At 52.8% G+C, this 21,804-nt stretch overlaps 1 protein-coding gene across 5 annotated transcripts in view; it reads right to left on the minus strand.

The window, feature by feature from the left end:
* Positions 1-21,804, minus strand: part of SH2B3 (SH2B adaptor protein 3) — a 100,352-nt gene that overhangs the window by 18,270 nt on the left and 60,278 nt on the right. For all 5 annotated transcript variants that reach the window (XM_030582681.1, XM_030582684.1, XM_030582685.1 and 2 more), the window contains exon 3: positions 1,528-1,629. In XM_030582681.1, the coding sequence (XP_030438541.1) occupies positions 1,528-1,629 (102 nt within the window). The remainder of the gene's footprint in view (positions 1-1,527; positions 1,630-21,804) is intronic.

Consider the following 21,804-nt stretch of genomic DNA (forward strand, 5'->3'; position numbering starts at 1 on the left):
CCTGGCCCCCAGAGTCCTGGCTAGCTCTGCGACTTGTACCCAATTGCTTTTGTGGGCATGCAGGACGTGCCAGCCCCTGGAGGGAGAGGGAGAGGACTGCTCGGGGAGAAGGAGGCCAGGCAGCAGAGCGGCACCAGAAGCTAGCAGATGGGAGGGGGAGACGTGCGCTTCACACAGGGCAACCTCAGCACAAACGAGCCAGAAGCCAGTGTGGCAGTCACACCTCTGGGAGTCTTGGTCCCCAGTCTAAGGATGAGAAACCTCTAGCAGAAGAACAGGGGCAACTAGGAGCGATGGCTGCCTCACCAGGTGCCCACAGCAGCATGGGCACAGCTTAGGGGCCCGGCACATGCGCCTAAAGGAGCGGATACATGTGACAGGCTGTTCTCCCAGCTTTGGGATAGGCAGCAGGCAGAGAAGGGGACGACAGTCTGGGGAGGGGCTGGTGCCAGCTCGGTCGTCCCCTCCTGGGGAAGGAACGGACAAGCGCTGCTATGAAGAATCTGGTCACTGCAGCATCTATAGAGCAGCAGTGGGGGCGGGCACCAAGAAGGGACAGATGACAAACCGGCTCCTGGGAGCCCCCAGCCCAGATGCTGCCAATGACACAGGTAGCATTTACCATCCTTCTGCTGGTCTCCAGGGGGCCAGATCCCGCCCCAGCTCAGTGAATTATCCACACAAGGAAATACCCTGCATCTAACCAGCGTGACTGCGAGCTGAGAGAAAGCTACCAGGGAAGGCAGCGGCCTGAAGGGAACACCCAGCCCAAGCCAACAGCACCCACTCCCCCGCAAGCAGAAGAGGAACTGAAATTTGGCATCAGAGCTCCAGCAAACACGTGCTGCGAAGGGAGAAGGAAACCCCAGAGCCTGTGATGTGTCCTGAGGCAGCTGCTGAGTCGGTGCAAGGAGGCTGCTTGCCCAGACAGAAGGCGTCTGGCTCTGCTCCACCTGCACACTCGGACTGCAGGCCCCAGGGCTGTTTGAGCAGCAGCTCCGGCACCCATTTGGAACATGCCGAGGCTGCGCCTGCAGGGAGAGCCACAGAGAACCACGCTCGCTGTCCTGTAGACGCCCCAGAGCTGTCTCTAGGGACAGGGCCTCTGGGCTCCCCAACCCTGGCTCAGGAGCCTCTGCTGGGCCCCTTGGTACTGGCAGGAAGAGAGCTGGGGATGCGGCAAGGCTCTGGCAGAGGGCTCCGCTATATGACAAGCAGGAGGCACTGGCTGGCGCAGCATGGGCGTTAGCCCTGTAAAGTGCCCTTGCTGCTCCAACGGCTGGTAACTGCTGGCCTGTTTGAACTCGGATCACTGACAGGGGCAGAGAATGAGACACAGATTGAGATCACGTGTTGGGCCGGCTCTGGACTTTCACAGAGCATTCGCTCTCTGCTGCAGGACTCTGTCCGGGGCTCAGAGCCAGGCAGTAGATCTCTCTGGCCCCCATCCCAGGGGTCACTGCCTGTAGACCCCTACGGTCAGTCCTTGCAGGCCTTCCGTAAGGGCAGGGGAGATGCAGGCCCTACCTTGAGTACAAAGGTGTTCATGTTGTCTGGCATCTCGAGGCGGGTACATCTCCGGATCTCTTGGACGGCAGAGCAAGTCGTGAGCAGCTTGGGTTTGGAGCACTGGAGAGAGAAAGAGAGATCACTGAATGCACAGAACCAGAACCCTGGCACCCGGAATGACACAGAGCCCACCCGGAGACTCTTAAGGCTGGGCCTCATCCTTTGTGACGCTGAGCACCCTCAGCTCCCACTGCCCGGCATGGGAACGGAGGGTGCCCACGTGTGGCAAGAGGTGCGCTACAGGGAAAGCACCAAGACCTGCTCCTAATGGAGGTGGGAGTGGGGGGGAAATCAGACTTCGGCTCCCTGCTGACCTGACTGAATTGCTACTAGCAACCTTGTGGTGAAAGGCTCTGGGTCCTGCTTCCTGTCTCCAGGGGCATCCAGCATATCACCCAGCAGAGACATACGTTGCGTGCCAAGATAGTAATATTCTATGGAGGAAGGTTAAACTAGTGAACAGTTCTCATCTGCTCTGCAGCACTGCATCTTGGCTGCTGTTCGTGACCCCTGCTGGAGCCCATTTTGGCTTCAGTTAAATGAGACAAACTTCAGGACAACTTCTGAGGCAGCCCCTGGCATTGCATTTTAACCTCTACTGTCCAGATCTGCAGAAACACAAACCAGTCCTTTGTGCTTAAGCAAATAACTGGCACAAGCTACCAAAACAAGGCAGAAGTTCTGCAAGGAATCACAATCAATGTTTTGCACAACATCTGGCCCTGGCACCCTCCTCTCAGACACGCGGCGCAGTCAGCTTCCTTGCAACCTCCTAATGGGATAAAAACAACAGACACCAGCCTGAAGGCAGCTGATCTCTAACACATGAGCTGTGCTCTTGCTCCTAAGCTTACAAATCTGGGCTCCTCGCTTTACCCAGAGAAGAGCTTCAGAGCCTCATTGTTTACCCCCTTTCAAGATCGACATGTGCAAGCAATTGCTTTTTAATCAACAACAACTATGGGAAAGTACTGCAAAAGTAAACTACATTACTGCATAATCTGGTTCCCAGATGCAGGCTAAGTTTCCTCCCACAAGTCAGGGCTGCCAAGTTGCATGGCCCTGCTGCCATACGTTCTCTAGGCCTCCTAACCTTTCATCTTCGTCGTTCTTGGAGAACTAAACGATCAGCCTGATTTTCAAATCCCTATTTATAGGCCAGACTGTACAGTGCGCAAGTGGAAAAGGCACCAACATTTCCAGGGCTGTTCCCAATTAGGCCTTTTGTCGCAGTCTGAAACATTGCAGTTTTGATGCTGCAAATCAGGACCCAGTGCTCAGCCAGCATGAAAGGTTCGCATGCCTCCTGATACCCCCAGGCAGGATTCTGCAAACAGCTGTCAAAAACAGAAATTCTCCGTGGCGGGACTTCAGTGGAGTTACACCAGGGGAACGCTGGGCCTGTGGACTTGAAAATCTGACATGGGATGCAGTTCTTTAAGTTTAAAAGGCATGATCAAGATTTTCCAAAGTGGCTAGTGATGTGGGATGCCCAATTAGACACACCTTAAAGGGGCCTGGTTTTCCAGGCATGGATGATCAGTGTTACAAGCGTGCTCTTAGTCTGTGTACATGTAAAGACATGTAACAGATAAGGTGCCAGTAGAAAATACACAGTGTCACATGGGTTTGCTACAATGAGAATGTCGTGCCCTGCAAATGGCTCCCTCTGAGCAGCTCTTCCCATCAGCTCTAAAGATGGGGTTGGATGCACCTGGAAGCCCCTTTAAGGTTCTGGGGTTGGGCACCCAAACTCAGTAACACCTTTGTAAAATCTTGGCCCGTGTGTTTTTCAATCCCTCACCCCCCGTTTTGTTATCCAATTGACTAATACACAGGAGAGGATTAAAACTCCATGAATCCTAAACAGCGAGTTTACTTTTCACTGTGCTTGCTGTTTGTTTAAACCCAGATCTGGCCCCAGAAAAACAGACTAGAGAAGAACTTGGGCCTTCCACTTAGCACAACGAGAACACTGAGCCAGTTCCTAGCTGGCCAGAATTCCCACCACCAGCATCAGCGGCACATCCTCACATTTTCCTATTCCCGGACATCTAACGAGAAAGCGCCCGAGTCCGATCTATCCTGGCAGCCTTGGATACATTCCTGACTCTTGCGTGGGCTGCTGCACTGGCCTCTAACTGAAACATCTGTTCGATGACCCTGAAAATCCCTGAAGGTGTAAAAAGGATCACAGGAACTGCTGCTAGGCTGGGCTGCTCAACTGTGGTTTAAAAGAACCAGCACTTCTTCCCTTTCCCCGGGACAAATCTCCCTTAGCCCCAGGCTCTGGACACCCTTTCAATCCTAGTTATACCTACAGGGTTTATGGCCCGCTCCAGGGAGGGGAATTCCACCCTCTGAAAGCTATGCAGAGTGCACAGGACTTGTTTAAATAGGCAGAGTAAGCTGGTGGAAGGAGCCAGTCGACCTGACTTCAGTAAAAGGGCAGAGACCCAGACAGCCCTGTTGCAGGAACATCATTGGTCAACCCTCAGAAAAGGGAGGGACCAAAAGGAATGAGGCCAACCAGTCAGGTGGGGTAAATCAAACGGGGTAAGAAACGGGAAGTGTCAGTCTGTTGGAACCCTGGGATGGTGGGTGGTCCCCCAAAGGAACAAAAGGCCTGCCCCTGCTGATGAGGGAGAGCCATGGGGGTCTCTATAGAGCAGGTACAGTCTGGGCAATGGTAGGGCAAACATTCCCCACCCTTTCCCACCATCATCTGCTCTGTTCCAGCCTTTGCTTCCAGCAAGGGGGCCAATTAATACTAACTTGGCAAGTGGTTTCTATGCTGTGGACACCCATCCACGAAAAACCCTCATGCTTCATGGCACGAGCCAGCCCCTGTGAGGGGTCAGGAAGGAACTTACTCTAGGGGCAGGTCACTCCATAGATGGCAGCTAGGGGGGTTTCTTGCACCTTCCTCTGAAGCAGCCTTGTCAGACAGAGGACCTGGATGACGGCTGAAGGCGCAGTGCTGTGATCCAGTTGTATTAACATCAGTAGGACTAGTCACTGGGCAGGAACCTGGATGCTCTCTCTGGAGCAGGAAGAAACAGACTCAAGGGGAAAAACCCAGCGGGGATCAATTTCCATTTGTCAGAACCACGTGGCTTTTCAGATGGGCCTGTATGTGTGAAAACACTAGCACTGTTATTACTTCGTCTTGAAACTAATGAGCCATTTTGAAATCCAAGTGAGCAAAGCTAGTTAAGGAAGGAAACCGAGGCAGTGACACCCCTTTATATTTTTACCAGAAACCCTTCGCTTCTGGGAGCAGTTACCAGCCTCAGCCAATGACCTGGCCTTTTCCACCGGGATCTGAGTTAACATCTTTGATTGAGATGAGCTGCATGATTCATTGGTGTCCAACAGAGCAGCAAGGAAGTAATCCCTGCAAAGCTGCTAACAGATGGTGCCTTCGTGGCCAGCGCAGAAAGTGTCCCTATGCCAGATCGTCCAGCCCTTGAGAATCAGGACAACTAATCACCCCAAAGACTGGCCAGCCCCACGCAGAGAGAAGTCACCGGGCAATTCGCTGGAACTACTCCACACGAAGCCAGTCAGGACTCTGGGGGAGCCTCCTCTCTGAGCAGACTGTCTCCAGAGCAAGAAGTTCACACAGCTTCAACCTTCCTGGGCCTGACCTCGGACCATTCAGCATCCCCTTCCCACACCGTGCACTTCCCACAGCGAGTCCACCCAGGCAGGGTCCTGGGGAAGCCAGAGGGCCCTGCACTCCCAACTCCGCAGTCAGACGTGACTCTCAGCCAGCCAGTAAAACAGAAGGTTTATTAGATGACAGGAACACGGTCCTAAACAGAGCTTGTAGGTACAGAGAATAGGACCCTAAGTCATGTCCATTTTGGGGCCAGGGAGGCCAGAGCCCCGGAGGTGAGGGGCCAGGAGGTCACCTGATCTCTTTGTTCTCCAACACCTTCAGTCGACATCTCTGCAGAAGAGGGGCCCAGGCCATCGGTTGCCAAGAGACAGGGGGTCGGCCATTCTCTGTGCAGACACCATCACACTAGCTCTCTAGGGCTCTGTAACAATCACACCCCCTTATCCCACCACCTAGATACTTAAGAACTGCATGGGGAAAACTGAGGCACCCACACAGCATTCAGAGAAAACTGTAAGACCATTCCCACTTCATCACACTGTGTCAATGCGGTATTTGGTGAAGGGAAAACATGTTGAACAAGTGCAATTATAAATGAACAGTGGCAAAGCTGGCTTGGTTCAGCGTCTGTGAAACCCTCACTCAGACGAAAAACAGAGACTCAGTCTGAGGTCCTGAACTTGGAGCAGGCTGGCACTGTGGTCTCAAACCAAGGGAGTGGGGAATTATGCTCATCAGTTTCACCTACAGATTGCTCAGCCAGCCTCATCCAAGCGCTGAGGAAATGGCCACTGAACGCCACTGGCACGGAGCTCACTGCCAGGAGAATGAGGCGCAGGGGCAAAACCTGCCCCGTTCGAGGGCTTGGGTGTGGGGGAAATTTTGCAGGGTAGTTCCCTGGTGGCTTGGACTGAGCCAGCTTTAGCCCGAGCAGCAAAGTGTGCCTAGGTCTGAGAGACACTGAACTCAGCATCCAACTGATCACTGCCCTACCCCATCCGCCCAGCTCCAAGGGCACTGTTCTCCCAGCCAGTTCTCCAGGGGCCGGGCCCCAGGCAGGAAAAGCTCCTCTCCTACCTGGCACTGCCAGAGCATCCCAGGGATGTGGCTGGCCTGACGGAGTCACTGAGCAACGTCCTAGAGCATGCCCACTATTACCATGCCGGGACAGGACACACACAGGAGGCCATGCTGACGAGAGGCCCTAAACTGGCCATTTCCCGCCCGTCACAGTCCCACACCCAGCTCAGCAACAAGGCAGAGATAACAGGTGCACTTTGAGCTACGGCCCACAGGCCACCAGCGTTCATGGGCCAGATTCACCTGGGCTTGATATGGTGCATTCCACTGGCATCACCAGAGCGGCTCTGGATTTACACCCGTGTGACTGAGGGCAGAATCTGCCCCTGGGTGTCTCAGTCAGCCCACAAGAGTGAACTACCGAGCTGACGGCGATGGGCCGCTGCTCACCCCGAGCACCGCGCTGAGAGTAGCCCACGAGAACATCCCGAAGGCAGGCCACAGGTGAGATGGAGGAGACAGGTGGCCATGGAGCCAGCTGGGCCTCACTAGGGAGAGGAAGTCAGTGCTTTGAATAGCACCCAAAGCAGCTGGGATGATTTCACTCTGACATCACAGACGCCATGCTTCAGACGCAGGCTCGCCACCGAGGCCTGGCAGGGACTCCTTTCCTCCCAGCCCCATAGGCTGCACTACACAGCCAGTATGGGGATTTCACAGCCTCCTCTGGGAGTCAGGATCTGGGGCAGGAAGGAACGCTGGCTGGCTCTGCTGCAGCTACTCCTATGTTCCTGCCATGCCTAGAGATGGACCTCAGCCCGAGCCTGGATCCAAACCCCTTGGGTTCTGGGGAATTCTCCTCTGCCCCTCTTTGGCTCTCTTACTGCACGGCTGGGGGCAGACATCTCAAACAAAGCAGAAGGGCAGCCACTGAAGTCACAGAGAGGCCGCACGGTTTGACTCTGGCATGAAAACAACCCACATGCTGAATGTTGCGCTTGCTTCGTGCCCTCTGGGAACCGAACCCCATTAGGGCACCATCACAGCAGCCGTGCCCACCCCCTTATCACAGCCCTGGGAAGGCTTCATCCCTCCGCGTTCCAGCAGGCAAACAGCTTGCTTCCCATCCAGGGGCCCAGTCCTGCTCCCATCGAGGGCACTGGGTGTTCTGCCGCCAAGGCAGGACTGGGCCTTGGAGAGTTATTTTTCAGCCCACCATTCCAAACTCAGACAGAGGCTTTGGCTTTTTGGGATTTGTTTCAGTCAGTTTTTCCTACACCCCCGTCTCTGATGTTGGGTTTCCCATTCTTCTGTGCACATCTGGGAGCTGGGCCATCTGCAGGGCAGAGTCTGAGGCTAGATTGGACGAGCTTTCGGGGAGAGGAAGCAGCAAGATGTGCACGAAGAGAGCTCTGCTGGGGAGAGACAAGGGGTTCTGCTCACTGCTTGGGAGACATGCATGAGAACTGGATCAACCTGAAGGCCTGGAACCGGGTTCTGCGATCCCTTCCTTGTGGGAGTTAACACTTGCTCACGGAAGTGGCTTTGTGGGAGCTGGGAGAGGGGGCTGCTTTTGGGAATCAGAGCTACTCATGCAAGTAATGCTTTTCCAGCAGGCACCAAAAGCAAACAACAGCCAGAGTCGCCTCCCCTGAGATTAACCGGTCAAGACAAAAAAGAAGAAAGGTAAAGTCTACAAGAGCACTCCCAAGGCACATGGCTTGTGCTGAACAAAAAATGGCTGCCAAGGGTCCTTTGAGATTTAAAAGTGCAATACACAGCAAGCAGATGCTTTGCCATTACATAGCAAGGGAAGCCACATGCCAGAGTGGGTTTGTAGGATTGCCCCAACCCACTCTGCTGTCCCAAAGTGAGGGGGCCTCAGAAGGAGCAAGCAATAGGGACAGGAGGAAGGGGAACCAAGGGTTATAAGCAACAATATCCCATTGTCATGCAAATGTCAGTGATGACCCTAGTGATCCAGAGGAATAAAGACCAGGAAAGAGCAACAGAAAATCTGCAAAAGAGAGAGGGGCACCTGCACTTAACAGTGACTAATTAACCCCTCCAGCTCCAATAGCGGGTCAACAGCATCAGCATCTCTGTTCCAGGAGGAGAAACTGAGGCACAGAGAGGCATTTAAATGACTCTCCCAATGTTAGAGCTGTGATTAGGGCTCTGGAGAGCCTGGCTCCCAGCTCTGTGCTGTACCCAGAGCAGCCATCGCTCCAGGCTGCCCTGTGTCCGTGGGCTGGCCTGGCAGGACGCTGCTGGAGGATACTGATTTTATGCCTAAGCCTTGCGGCTGACCTTTCCAAAGCCAGCTTGGGGATTCCCAGTGGAGACGCAGCACGGAGGAAGAGGCTGGGGCGTGTGAAAAGCTGTCTCGGCGGGGTCAGCGAAAATACAAGGCCCTGCAATAGCCTCTATCCCTGTGGATAGAAATGAGCTCCCCCGCAGCTGAGCACTGGAGCCATTTCCTGAGGCTAAGCCGTGCCACTGTGACATTGCCTGTGGACATGCAGTCGGCAAACGGCCCAGCGCAGGGGATTTACTGTCCCTCGGTGGCTGGCCGAGCCAGGCCTCATCCCCACCACCACAGGGGGATGGGAGTGACGCAGAACAAAGCCAGTGACAGAACTGAAGTCAGAGGCTACGGCGCGGTACCAGGGCAGGTACTGGGGAGTGCTGAGCTGTTCTGGGAGCTCGGCTCACTGCTCCAGCCTCTCACCCTCCGGCCTAGCTGATCACATGTGCCGACTCCCCAGGATTCTTCCAAAACCATTGGGAAAATGTCCCCATTTGGGTGCTCAGAGCAGGCCCACGCCCTCCAGCACTTCCCCTCCCTGCATGACTTCCTACCTATCTCAGGAACCCCATGGCATGAAACCCCCTGGGCCAGCGTCCCCACTTGGACGCACCAGAGTAACTCCATTGACTAGGGCAGGCTGTTATAGAGATGAGGTGGGTGAGATAATATCTTTTCTTGGACCAGCTTCTGCTGGGGAGGAAGACAAGTCTCTGGAGTGAGCCAAAACATTTCAGTCTAGTAAATTGAGACTTGTTAAAAAGAAAAGAAAAACAAGAACACAATATCGCCCAGCTCCCTGTGAAGACTGACAAAACACAGATGTGACAAGCAACTCCACCCTGCAGTTCTCACCAGGCAATCTGCATCTGATCAGGAGAGTTCAGTGTTGGCTGGTTTTAAAGGCTTCTTGTCTGCTTGGGTTTTGGACATCAGATCTTTGGCTCTCAGTTCCCACTGGATGCCCCTGAATGGAATGGTCAACAGAATTGGGCTCCCAAATCCCATCTGTGCCTTTGAAAATCACCCCCTTATCTACACTAGCAGATTCCATGGACAACTGGAAGGATGAAGACATCCCAAGTGCCACAGAAGCGAACCCCAGTTAACAGATAGGGGAAGTGATTTTGATTCAGACTGATCAGAACTCTTCATTCCTGACTTATTTTTCCCAGCAGCTGGTTAGGAAAAAAGCCGCCTTGTTAAGGCTTCAACTTCTCCAACCTCTTCAGCTGAGGACAGAGAAAGTTCTCTAGAGACATCTCTGAGTCATGCAAACAGTTCTTCAGCAAAAAAGAGGGGGCTAAGTCAGACCACAAACAGAATCTTCCTTCTCTCTTTAGGAGGGCGGAGGGCATAGTAGACCCTCATCACAACATTCAAAACAGGATGAAAGGGCACAAGGCACTGCCCACATGCTCAGGGTTTAGCTGATCACCATATCTGGGAGTGGGAAGGAATTTTCCTGCAGGGCAGATTGGCAGAGGCCCTGGAGGTTTTTCGCCTTCCTCTGCAGCATGGGGCACGGGTCACTTGCTGGAGGATTCTCTGCACCTTAAGGCCTTTAAACCATGATTTGAGGACTTCAATAGCTCAGATATAGGTTAGGGGTTTGTTACAGGAGTTGGGGGGGTGAGATTCTGTGGCCTCCGTTGTGCAGGAGGTCAGACTAGATGATCATAATGGTCCCTTCTGACCTTAAAGTCTATGAGTCTATGATCTCTCCCTTGCATCTCCTCTTCCAGCATCAGAGGCTTCATACAGCTGGGGATGAATAAAAATATTCCAGATCTCCAGGAGCCTGTGCCAGCCTCACAGAGCTTTAACATGACTCACTTGGCTCCTGGGAGAAAATTTGGTGTGGATTTCAAGTTTGGAGCAAAACCCTGAGCAGGGAAGCATTTGTCATGTGGTTGGAGTTTTGCAATTCAAGTTCTCCCCAGGTTGGGTGGCATGTAATTTTAACAGGGTAGCTTGAGCTCATCATAGGACCTGTGGGCAGAGGACATGGCGGGGCGGGGGGGGGGGGGAGCTTGCTTCTAGACCTCATCTGATCACTCTGTAGGTCTGTAGGTGATTTAAAAAAAACAAACAAACAAACCCACCCACTAGTTGCATTTTTAGTTAGTAGTAAATGTTCAAAGCAGGCCAGCCACATGCACTTGCCAGTCAATCCTGTCTGAACAATTTCCCTGACATACAGAGAACAGGACTGTGGATTCATTGCCATTTAAGATATAGAACAAGTCCTTGACCATTAGAACAACAGGAACAGGGATTAAATGGTGCCTAGACTTTGCTGGCCCAAATGTATGTCACCCACTGATAGTAAGTTAAAATCCACTTTTATTTAATCATTTACGCTGTTTGCTTGCTTTCTGGCTTTTCACTGAGCAGAAAACAGGCCAACCAATTTCAGTGCCTGGTTCTCAGGCATTCCCACAAGGTTGCAAGGACTCTGCTGCAAACAACAGAGTCACATATACAGCTGTGCAAACAAACCCTGGTTTCATACCAAATTTAAAAAAAAATCACGGAAACTTTTACGGTGACCTGACGTTTTCTAAAAGCCTCATTATTACAAAATCGGTACCTGGGACATGCACTAACCCGGAGCTGTCCCTTTAAAAGCCTCCCTCTTCTATAAACAGCACAGGGGCCGACAGGAACAGCTCGAGGCAACTGGCATCACAGGAACTGCCGTGCAATGTACAGCTCCACAAAGGGTGGAATTAACAAAGTGACCAGAAAGTAACAATAATAGAAAGGGAGCTAACGCATTTCGGTTGGAGAGACAAGGAATACAATATGCAATGGAATGAGGCCTGCTGCCATGGCACTGGGTCTTTTGGGACACTTTTATTTAACAAAAACCTGCACTCAAGTATTGACAGCAGCAGTCCTCAACGACTGCACCAGTGCTCCTGTGTTTTCAGCTGTCAACAAGAGAACACTGGGGACAAAAGACACTCTAAGTAAGCCTTGCCTAGGAGCTTAGCTGATCTACCCGGCTTTGAGGATAAAGTAGGAGAAACAGCATGAAAACGAAGCCGTCTAAAAACCAGATGTTGAAGGTCAGCCGTAATGCATGACAAATACCACAGTGTTCTACAGTACGGGCCAAACTACGCAGCCAATTCAGAAAACCACTAATCTAGTGACTGCAGTAATGGCTCAGCCCCCTGTAGCAATGATAGGGGACTCAGAGGCCAGCAGAGTCTATCCTGATAGGGGACGTTCCACAATAGTGACAGAGTCTGAACTCTTCAGCTTCACAGCCAACGAGGGAAATGAGAAAACGAAAGAAAAGCCCCAGACTGGCAGAGCAGATTTGTCTCTTTGATCTGAACTGGGCGACATGGGTCCCAGCTCAGGGCAATCTGCAGGTCTGTCAGCAGAGACACTCTAGGACAGGGGTAGGCAACCTGTAGCACGGGTGCCAAAGGCGGCACGCAAGGTGATTTTCAGTGGCACTCGCACTGCCCGGGTCCTGGCCAGTGGTCCAGAGGGCTCTGCATTTTAATTTAATTTGAAATGAAGCTTCTTAAACATTTTAAAAATGTTATTTACTTTACATACAACAATAGTTTAGTTATATATTATAGACTAATAGAAAGAGACCTTCTAAAAATGTTAATGTATTACTGGCACGTGGAACCTTAAATCAGAGTGAATAAATGAAGACTCAGCACAGCACTGCTGAAAGGCTGCTGACCCCTGCTCTAGGAGGCTAACAAACCCGGGGATGGATTGTTTTTTCAAAGCTGTGGTTCTGTTCTCTGGGAGCGCCCAGCACTGCAAGGCATACAGGACTGAAGTGCTAGAGGAGCTTAAAAGCAGTTTTGGTTGAGGAAGGACTTCCCCAGAGCACCAGAGGTGTTACTAGGGGAGATTCCTTCAGAAGAGCTGGACTGAGCCAGCACACCTCTGCCCCGCACTGGCCGTACAGTCACTGAAATGCAGCTACCTCTAGAGTGGCGCTGGGCAGCTATTGAACAGCTGACAGCAACACTGTACAGCGTGTGCTAGAATGAGAAGAGATGTTTCACTACCTGGACCAGGGGGAATGCAGGTAAAATGTAATGAGGCCTGGACACTGGACAAGACCCTGGTCCCCCTTAGTCTCTTCCAAACACAGGCATTATTACAGTTCTCCTGCTTGGACAACGCTTCTTTCCAGACCCCAGCTCTAGCCTTTGAATCCCTCCTTTCAGTCAGCTGCTACATGAAAGCACAAAGGATATGAAGAGCGCAAAGGATGCAGCAGCTGACAAATCAATAGGTGTTGTGTTGCAGGACTAGATAAAAGCGAGAATACAGCCTCCGACGGATTTCGTTCCCATTGTGTGGAAACAAACAATTCTGACCCATCAGAAATGGGATCTCCGAAGCCGTGCATGCATTCAAAGCAAAATGGCCACGGCTGATGGGAGAGGCCGTCTTACCCCGTTCTCGTCCAACGCCCTGGATTTTAATCAGGGCTGTTTGCCCTTCTCCCCAGATCAGTTGGGAGAGCATAAACCACAGGTCTAGTTGCTCCCCCCTCCCGCAGCATAACTGTTACAAACCACAGCAGCTGTTTCCTAATATCTTGCATGTGAAGCCTCCCACCCCTCCAGCAAGGCCTGTAGATTGGTCAGCACAGAATCTGCATGGGTGACACGTAGGAGGACTGTGTTCTGGACTCAAAGGGGCAGTGTCACAAATCAGAACATTTCCAGAAATGTTCTCAGGGTGGCAGGTGACAGACAAGCTGTCACTCACACACACACATACGCAATCACAGATCAATATGCATGCCACACACAATCTCAACACACACACAAATATACTCAGTGCAGTAATATGTGCGCACCATATTATGAATGCCCTTTACTGGTTATTCTAAGGATAGTGCTTCTAGATATAAGAAATGACAGTTTTGGACTACATTACCCATAATCCTTAACAAGAAATGGGGCGTGAGGAGTCGGGGTTCAATGAGCCAACTGGATTGTTGTCAACAAACCTCAAGGGCTCTGTCTTTCTTCCTGAAAAACCCACAACCCCCACATGTGCACAATATACCACAGTGGAGAGGCCACAAGGTTGTCTCTCAACACAGTAGGGGGTCACATTCTGCCTGCCTCCCACGTCGGGTTAGTGAAACCCTGCTTCTTATCCTAACGAATGCTGCGCAGCGTTGCTCTCAGCTGTGAAATAGCCGCCAGGCTCCACTCTAGAGGCAGCTGCATTTGAGTGACTGCACAGCTGGCAGGGCCGGCTCTAGCAATTTCGCCACCCCAAGCACGGTGGCACGCCGTGGGGGGCACTCTGCCGCTTGCTGGTCCCGCGGCTCCGGGGGACCTCCCGCAGGCGTACGTGCAGATGCTGCACCGGAGCCGCGGGACCAGCAGACCCTCCGCAGGCACGCCTGCGGGAGCTCCACCGGAGCCGCCCGCTGCCCTCCTGGCAACCGGCAGAGCGCCCCCCGCGGCGTGCTGCCCCAAGCACGCGCTTGGCGCGCTGTGGCCTGGAGCCGGCCCTGGCTGCTGGGACCATTCTGAGTGAATCAGCAGTATTAGAGCGTAAGCTCTTTGGGGCACAGACTGTTTGTTATGTGTTTGTACAGCACCTAGCACGACTGAGGCGTTTTGGTGCCATCCACAGTATACATGCTCTATAATAATGGATTCCTGCAGACTGTCCCCCCAGGAGCTGCTCTCTGAAGATTAACTGCCCTTTGGTTTCACTGAATGAGACCAACCAGCAAAGCCAGCCCTGCTTGGGGCCATGCAGCACTGCTGGGCCAGCGAGCTGCCCATCCTTGGGATCCAAAAATGCTCTAAGTATGGTACTTACACAGCTGCCATCACCACAGCCTCTGGGCACCTCACAATCTTTACCGGATTTATGATTAGCTGAAAGTTTGTGCTGTCACACGGGTGAGGCAGAGGGGCCGAGTAATCCACAATCTGTGCTGTCTCCCTCAAACAAGCCGTGAAACCACTGCACGCAAATTAGCTGCCCAGCAGAGCCGATGATGGGTGAGTGAGATAAAGATGTGGTACACAGGAAGGCTAGAAACAAACTGCCCTTTGTATCCTGGCCTGTCCCAGTGGAACAAAAGAGATCGCTCTCAAATGACTCCTGTTACAAGTGCCCTGCTGAGCGATTTGGATGGACGCTGGGGATGCTAGGAGGCAGCAGGGACTAGATTAGCCTCCACGCCCCTCGAGCCCGTGCAGTGCAGCAGAACAGGGGGTCGGGAGCCCCCAGATGCATAGCAGTGGTTGAGAAACTCCTCTTGACCATACTCCAGGAGAGCCAGCATTTTCCAAGTGACTGTTTACCAAGAAATCTGCCTCCCCTCCCACCCCCACCCTGCCCGTGTACACACATGGGACACATGGATGCATTGTGTTCCTATTTACTTTCTCTGAGCAAAGGAAGTTATTCTCAGTGCTGCTTCACAGAAGCTGTTTACAGGAACCATCCCTACCTAAACACTGACAGGATGTACGTCCAGCACAGGAAACCAGCTCCGCCGAATCTTTGGAGTTTACTCTGGGAGCTTTTAGGGTATTCTAGGAAACAGCTAAAATACACAGTTTACATGGAGCTGGTGGGTTGGCTTCCTAAAAGTGCTTCCAAACAAACAAAGGTTCATCCCCACGGAGGGCTGTGGGTGGGAGGTGAACGCACCACTCGCAGATACAGCCAACCCCTTTGGTTTATTCCCAGAGCATGGTCACGAGGCCTGCTTTAAACTCCAGGGATCTGGAAGGGCATTCTGGCTCTCAGCACACCCATAATTAATTTACCGTGCACAGCACTTGCTTGCAGGATGGAGGTTTATCGATAGCGGATTAGTTCCTATTACCTCATTAATAGCTTCTAACATATCCAGGCTGGCTGTTTGTGTTGGACCATCCCATTTCCCCACAACCCACCCCTTTGAGTCATTCCCTCTCTCTAATTCTCACCTCCACTCTTTTCCCTTTAATGTATGATCACCTCTCGTCCTTTGAGAAGTTTTACGATGCTGCACATCACAGCTAGTATATATAGAAACAAAACACATCGCAATTAACTGGCATGTGTATAGAGAGACAAGCAGAGACATGAGACAGAGACAGCTACCACTGCTCTGTACTGAATGGAATCAGAATTGCTGACGTGTGTGTCATATGCCCTATACTGCCAATAGTTGAGAGATTCTCTTCTAGCTCAAGTGGTCAGGGCTTCCGTTTTTGGAGCAGGAGGCTCTGCCCTTTATTGCTGCATGGCCCACAACTTTGCAAATAGCCCCTGGGTGCGCTACACTGAAAAAACAGACCCGCAGCAGTCAGTCTCAGAGACCAGGTCAACTGACTCAGGCTTGCGCTATGGGGCTAAAAGTAGCAATGTAGACATTTGGGCTCGGGCTGCAGCCCGAGCTCTGAGACCCAGGGGGGGCGGAGGCTCCCAGAACCCAGGCGCAGCTGGAACATCTACACAACTGTTTTTAGCCCCGCAGCGCAAGCCCGAGTCAGTTGACCTGGGCTATGAGTTGCTGCCATCTGACCTCTCGTACAGCACAGGCTACCACCACCACCTGCATACTACATCCACCATACATCAAGCCCTACGGTTTCCCACACTGCTGTCTTGCTGAGCTCTCCAGAAAGTGTTATCTGCTGCCGGCAATTAGCAACAGGAAATAATAATTCTCAGCCCTGATGTGGGCAGTTCTCTCTCAAAACCAGAGCACCGAGGCAGGGAAAAGACATGCAAGTGGATCCTGGAACCACTGAAGTCAATGGTAAAACTCTGACTGATTCCAGCAGGGCCAGGATTCCACCCCCTGGCACAGAGAACGCATGAAAAACGGGCTGACAAAATCGATTTCAGCAAAGCACAAGGCCACAGTGTCAACGATAGGCACTACAGCTATGCCTACAAAACTCTTGGTATGCGCACGTGTACAAGTGCAGGTGTGCAATCACAATCTACATGTGTATGCATACGCATAGCTGTGGTCACAATCCACCTGCCAGTTTCGACTCCTCCACGTAGAACTGACCATATGTTGGCCTAGGAGTTCTACTCTCCTTGTACATGTAACTGGGACAACTAAACACATCTGCTTACTCATTTTTGTGCTTGGCAAAAATGACTTCCTCAAGCTTAAAGGAAAAGCTGTGCTCTCTTCAGGTGGAGATCTGCAGGATGGACAAGTTATCCTATTTTTCCTCCACTCTGAATGTTTTGTTACACTGCTGCCAATGCTCACAATACTTAGGGTGTTTCTCGAAGCCCCAGCTTCTGGAGTCAGGTGATTATCGAGTTTTTTTTTTAAAAGAAAAGTGTTTAGGACTCCTGATTGCAGAGAAAAGCTTGAAAATGAGCCACGGAGTTCACATTCTTATGCCCCCCCCGGCCCCGTCTGTCCTGCCCTGGTGGGCCAGAGCTCCCTTCTGGCTCCAGGCGTAGCCCACAGCACCTCCCCTGACTGCTCGATGGCAGGAGGTGAGAGAGACAGAGGCAATGTGCTGAGATGGCAGCGAGGGGGGCAGGAAGGAGTCAGTTCTCAGGAGACTGGGCTCCTGAGCTTCAGTTGACACGGGCCCTATTTCCAGTAGAGTCAGGCCAGTCTTAAATAAACCCCCGAGTGACCCCGGCAGCTCTGCCCACAGAACCCAGCACTGAAGATCCATTCGCCCCTCTCCCCCTCCACACATGCTAGGTTATGGTTTGACGGCAGACTGGTGGCCTACGTGACCCAGGTCTGGTTCTCTCAGCCTCCACATCCGTACATGCACCCCCCACGTCCACTGGCTCTAATGGCACCCCTGCTGTCAGTCCCAGTAGGGCGGCAGAAGATGGCACGCGCCACCAAAGCTCCGCTCTCCTCTCACCTCTGGAGGCGAGATGCGGCACACGGGCAAAGACACGGGCAGGTTAGTGCTGCTACTGGCGATGCTGGACCTGTTTTGTCAATGCACAAAGGATCTTCAGATGCCACCCTGCAGCAGGCTGGGAGTCAGGAGGCCCACAGTATCTGAGCACCAGACAATCGTTAATGCCTTTATTCTTCCTGTGAAGCTATAACCTGCCTCTGCTGATGGGTAACTGAGGCACAGAGACAAAGTGATATCCTGAAGGTCAAAGAGGGAATGTGTGTCAGAGCAGGAAATTAAGCTTGGATTACTCAGGCTAGCCCCTAACCACTGGACATCTTTCCTCTCTGATGCGACCTGGCCGCTAGTTCCAGCTTTGCTACTGGCTCACGGCACAGCCATGGGCCTGTCACTCAGTCTCACCCACCCGCTCCCTTTGAACAGGGCTTTGGGATGCAGGGGGACAGCTGGCCATCTGAGGGCCAGCTGTGAAAGTGGGAAGTGTGGGGTCTCCCCAGCCGGCCTCGGCAGGCTGATGTTTGGTGCAAGTTTCTGCACAGCGCGCCTGGGGAGTCCCTGGAGGCTCGAACCCCCTGTGATGCAATGGGACGCTGGCGCTCATCCCTGTGTAAGGTGCCAAGACTTAGCCAAGCCAAGAGAGTTTCCTTCGGGCTCTCTCTGCCACTGCCTCTGCCCAGGAGCCAGCGGGGAGGGTGTGGGGCTCTCCTATTAATGATCCTTTGGCCTTCCGCACAGCAGGATTTCTGTTTCTGGGATGGGGGGGGGATTTTTCAGGAAGGGCCTGGAGGGGCTGCCAAGTTAACTGTTTCCAGGCTGACAACTCACCCTCCCACCCCAGCCGGGTGTAAGGGGCCAGCGCTGCTCTCAGAGGCCAGGGTGGGTGCCTCTTTAAGGCAGCAGAGATGCTGGGAGTCCGGTCCTCACCCCCAGCCTCCTGCACCTGCTGTCAGCACGGGTAGGGGCACAGGGAACGCTGGTGCTGCTTACATACGGGAGAAGAGGGGAGAAGCTAAAAGCCCGGAGGAGGCACTCCAGGGCTGGAGCATCCACTGAAAAAATTAGTGGGTGCTTAGCACCCACCAACAGCCAGCACCCCCCGCCCCTCCGACCCTCCTGTCTGCCGCCATCAGCGGTTCCGCAGCATGTAGGGGGCGGGATTGGAGATGGGACACGCTGGGGAGAGGGGATGGTGGAGCTGGGGTGGGAAGAGGCAGGGTATGGGGGGTTGGGAGAAGAGGTAGGGGGGCCTGGGGAGGAACAGGGGTGGGGGTTTGCAGGAAGGGGGCAGGGCAGGGGTTAAGCACCCCTGGGGCCCAGAGGAAGCCAGCGCCTGTGGGTGCCAGACGCTTCAGAGGACAGTTGTCGAGTGATCCATCCCTGTCACCCATTCCCAGCGGCATCAGGCTAAGGGCGCAGGCTGTTGGAACATCCCAGCGATAGCTACGGCTCACGGTCCGAGAAGGTCAGAGTGTGCCAGGCGCTGGCCAAGGAGCAGGGCTTTGATGGAGCCTCCCTTTGATTTCAACACGGGTTAAATCAGGTCCTAATTCAAACACTCCGAGTCACAGCGACCAGGCCTCCCAAGACCCCCTTGGCTTTAGATTCCTTTAGCTTCCCCATCCCTTTCTGACCCGGCCTCGGCTCAGGTTCAGACAGCATCACAAGGAGTTCGGGGTCTAGAGAGCTCCCCCCCACAGGCGGAGAGCCTGTGACCTGAGCCCCATCAGAGATTCAGCTTCAGGCAGTGGGGCTCGGGCTTCAGGCCCAGCAAGTCTAACGCCAGCCCTGGCAACTCCATTAAAATGAAGCCCTGACCCAGAGTTTGGAAACTGCTGTAGGGGATAGCATCCCATCTGCCGGGAAGCAACCAAGGGAGACCAGTCTATAAAGTGCACCCGCTGTGCTACTGACCCCTATGTCCTGAGAGTGCACACGTCTCCCTGAGGAGAAAGCCATGGCTGGGCCGGTGTGGTCATTTAACACACAGACAAAATGAAACACACCAGTCTTTGCAAGCAATCACCCCTCCTCCACATGCTCCAGACAATCCTGGTCATGGGTTTTCCTTGGATGCTTGCTCTAGCTGGGCTGTCAGATTCCTGGCACCAACAAGAGCCAGGCTTTCTTTAACAATAACAGAGTTTTATATCCCTGGGTAACTTTTATATTATTACTACTTAGAGAAAACGAACCATCCTGCATATTTCTTTTGTCTAGGAAATCAATTTGAGTGGGATTCTTCAGGGCTGGCGTCTCCCTCCGGACAGCCCTTCCGCCTACACACTGCGCACCACTTCCAGGAAAGTTTGGCGTCCGTTGTTCTCTCTTCGGGGGCCAACTCAGCGATGATCTGAATTATTAGCACTGAGTTGTGCTCACAGAAACAGGAGTCCTGTCTGAGATATTTGTAACCTAATTTTAGCTCGGGGGGTGGAGGGGGGAGGAGAGACAGGAAATTGACTCGTTAGTTTCAGATTAACCGATATTTCTAGGCCAAGAGGAACATAAGAACTGCCCCAGGGGAGTAGAGCAGAGGCTCATCTAACCTAGTATCCGGTCTCTGACAGCATCCAGATGCTTCAGAGGAAGATGCAGGAACCCTCATGGAATATACTGCCCGGAGGGATGGGTTCATTCTAACCAGCTGATATCCTGAAGCAACAGGCTTTGCACCTCTATGTTAATATATCATCTTGCTTTACTAACAATGTCTTATTATCCACAGAAACAGCCACATCTTCTCTAAATTGCTTGGCCTCAATAATACCTTGTGGCAATGAGTTCCACAGGTGATCTTTTTAATATGCAAACTGGGTTAACAACAAAGCCTAACTACAAATGTCACCCTACTGCACTGATGATCATTGAAGCACAAACATCCATTAATTGGGGAGTGTAGGTGGAGCTTGGGGGGTGTGGGTGGAGTTTGAGTAGAGCATCACCTCCTCCCCGCTCCCCTGATCTGATCCCCCAGGGGCAAAGACCAGAGCAGCATCAGAAACCTGGAAGGGACAGAGATAAGTGCCCCATCCCAGCCAATGCTGTCCAATAGAATCAGGCTGGAGCAGGGGAAATGCATGCTGCACCCGAGGGGAACAGGCTCACAGACACATTCGCTGCCATGTCTCCCCTATGGGTAACATGTCCCCAGGAACAGATGGGCCTTAGTCCCTGCCCCAAACAGGCTACAGCTGAAACCCACAGTCACAGGCGCTGACTCCATGGGTGTTCCAGGGCTCAAGGACTCAAAGGAAAAAATACAGGGGGTGCTCAGCACCCACCAGCCAGAGCTGTTCAGTGGGGCCTGGAAGAGGCAGAGTAGGGGTGGGGCCTGGGGCAAAGCACCCACTGGGAAAAATAAAAGTCCTGGGCCCACAGCTACTTCCTAACCAGGCCCGCACACAGCACAGGAGGCTCAAGGAGCCCCAATGAACATGCAGTTCACACACACACACACACACACACACACCCCGCAGCTCAGTTAGCTCCGGTACAAGCCGAGGATAAGAGAAGGAGCCTCCACAGCAGGGCTGCAAGTTTCCAGTCTCCACTAGCGGGTGCTCTCTAGGGGCCTCAATGGAAGCCCACATGCCCTGGCTCCTTCTGAAATGGGACTAGTGGAGGACCTGATTCTGCAGCCTCTCCTCATGCTGAGTAGCTCTTCTGCCAGCCTCGCTGGCTTCACCCGCGACGACCATGGAGGGGAAAGCTGCTCAGCATGGAGGAGGGTGGCAGAAGCAGCTCCTTGAGCTATTCCACCAAGGTAATTGGGACTGCTCATCCCAGAACATCCGGAACGGACCTCGAGAAGCCATCAGGTCCATCCCCCTGCGCTGAAACAGGACCAAGCACATCTAGACCATCTCTAACAGGCATCTGTCCAACCAGTTCTTAAAACCCTCCAATGATGGGGCTTTCACACCCTCCCCTGGAAGACCGTTTCAGAGCTTTGCTCCCCCAAGAGTTAAAAAGCTTTTCCTAACAGCTAACCAAAACTCTCCCTGACTACAGGTTAAGCACATTACTTCCTGTCCTACTTCCACTGGCTCCAGAGAACAATGGATCACAGTCATGTCACTAAAGTGAGCGGGACTGGGCCCCATCCTAGGATTTGCACTCAGCACCAACCCCAGACTGGCTCCCCTAGTGTAAAGCTCAATCTCCGAATCTGCAGGAATCCGCATGGGCCAAGCCCCTCTCTGCACCAGCTTTCATCACCTAGCCGGCTTCACCCCGTATGCGGAGAGCACCACTGACACACAGGCTGGGATTGAGTATCCAAACCAAGTTAGTTTCACTCTGACAAACCATCGAAGACGCACATGACAAAATGCTGAGCAAACGCTTCTATAAACTCTAATAATACCCACTGACGTCGGCTTTCGGTTCCTCTGTCACTG

This window comes from Gopherus evgoodei, chromosome 13 (assembly GCF_007399415.2).
Source record: "Gopherus evgoodei ecotype Sinaloan lineage chromosome 13, rGopEvg1_v1.p, whole genome shotgun sequence".
In the NCBI taxonomy this organism is placed as follows: Eukaryota; Metazoa; Chordata; order Testudines; family Testudinidae; genus Gopherus; species Gopherus evgoodei.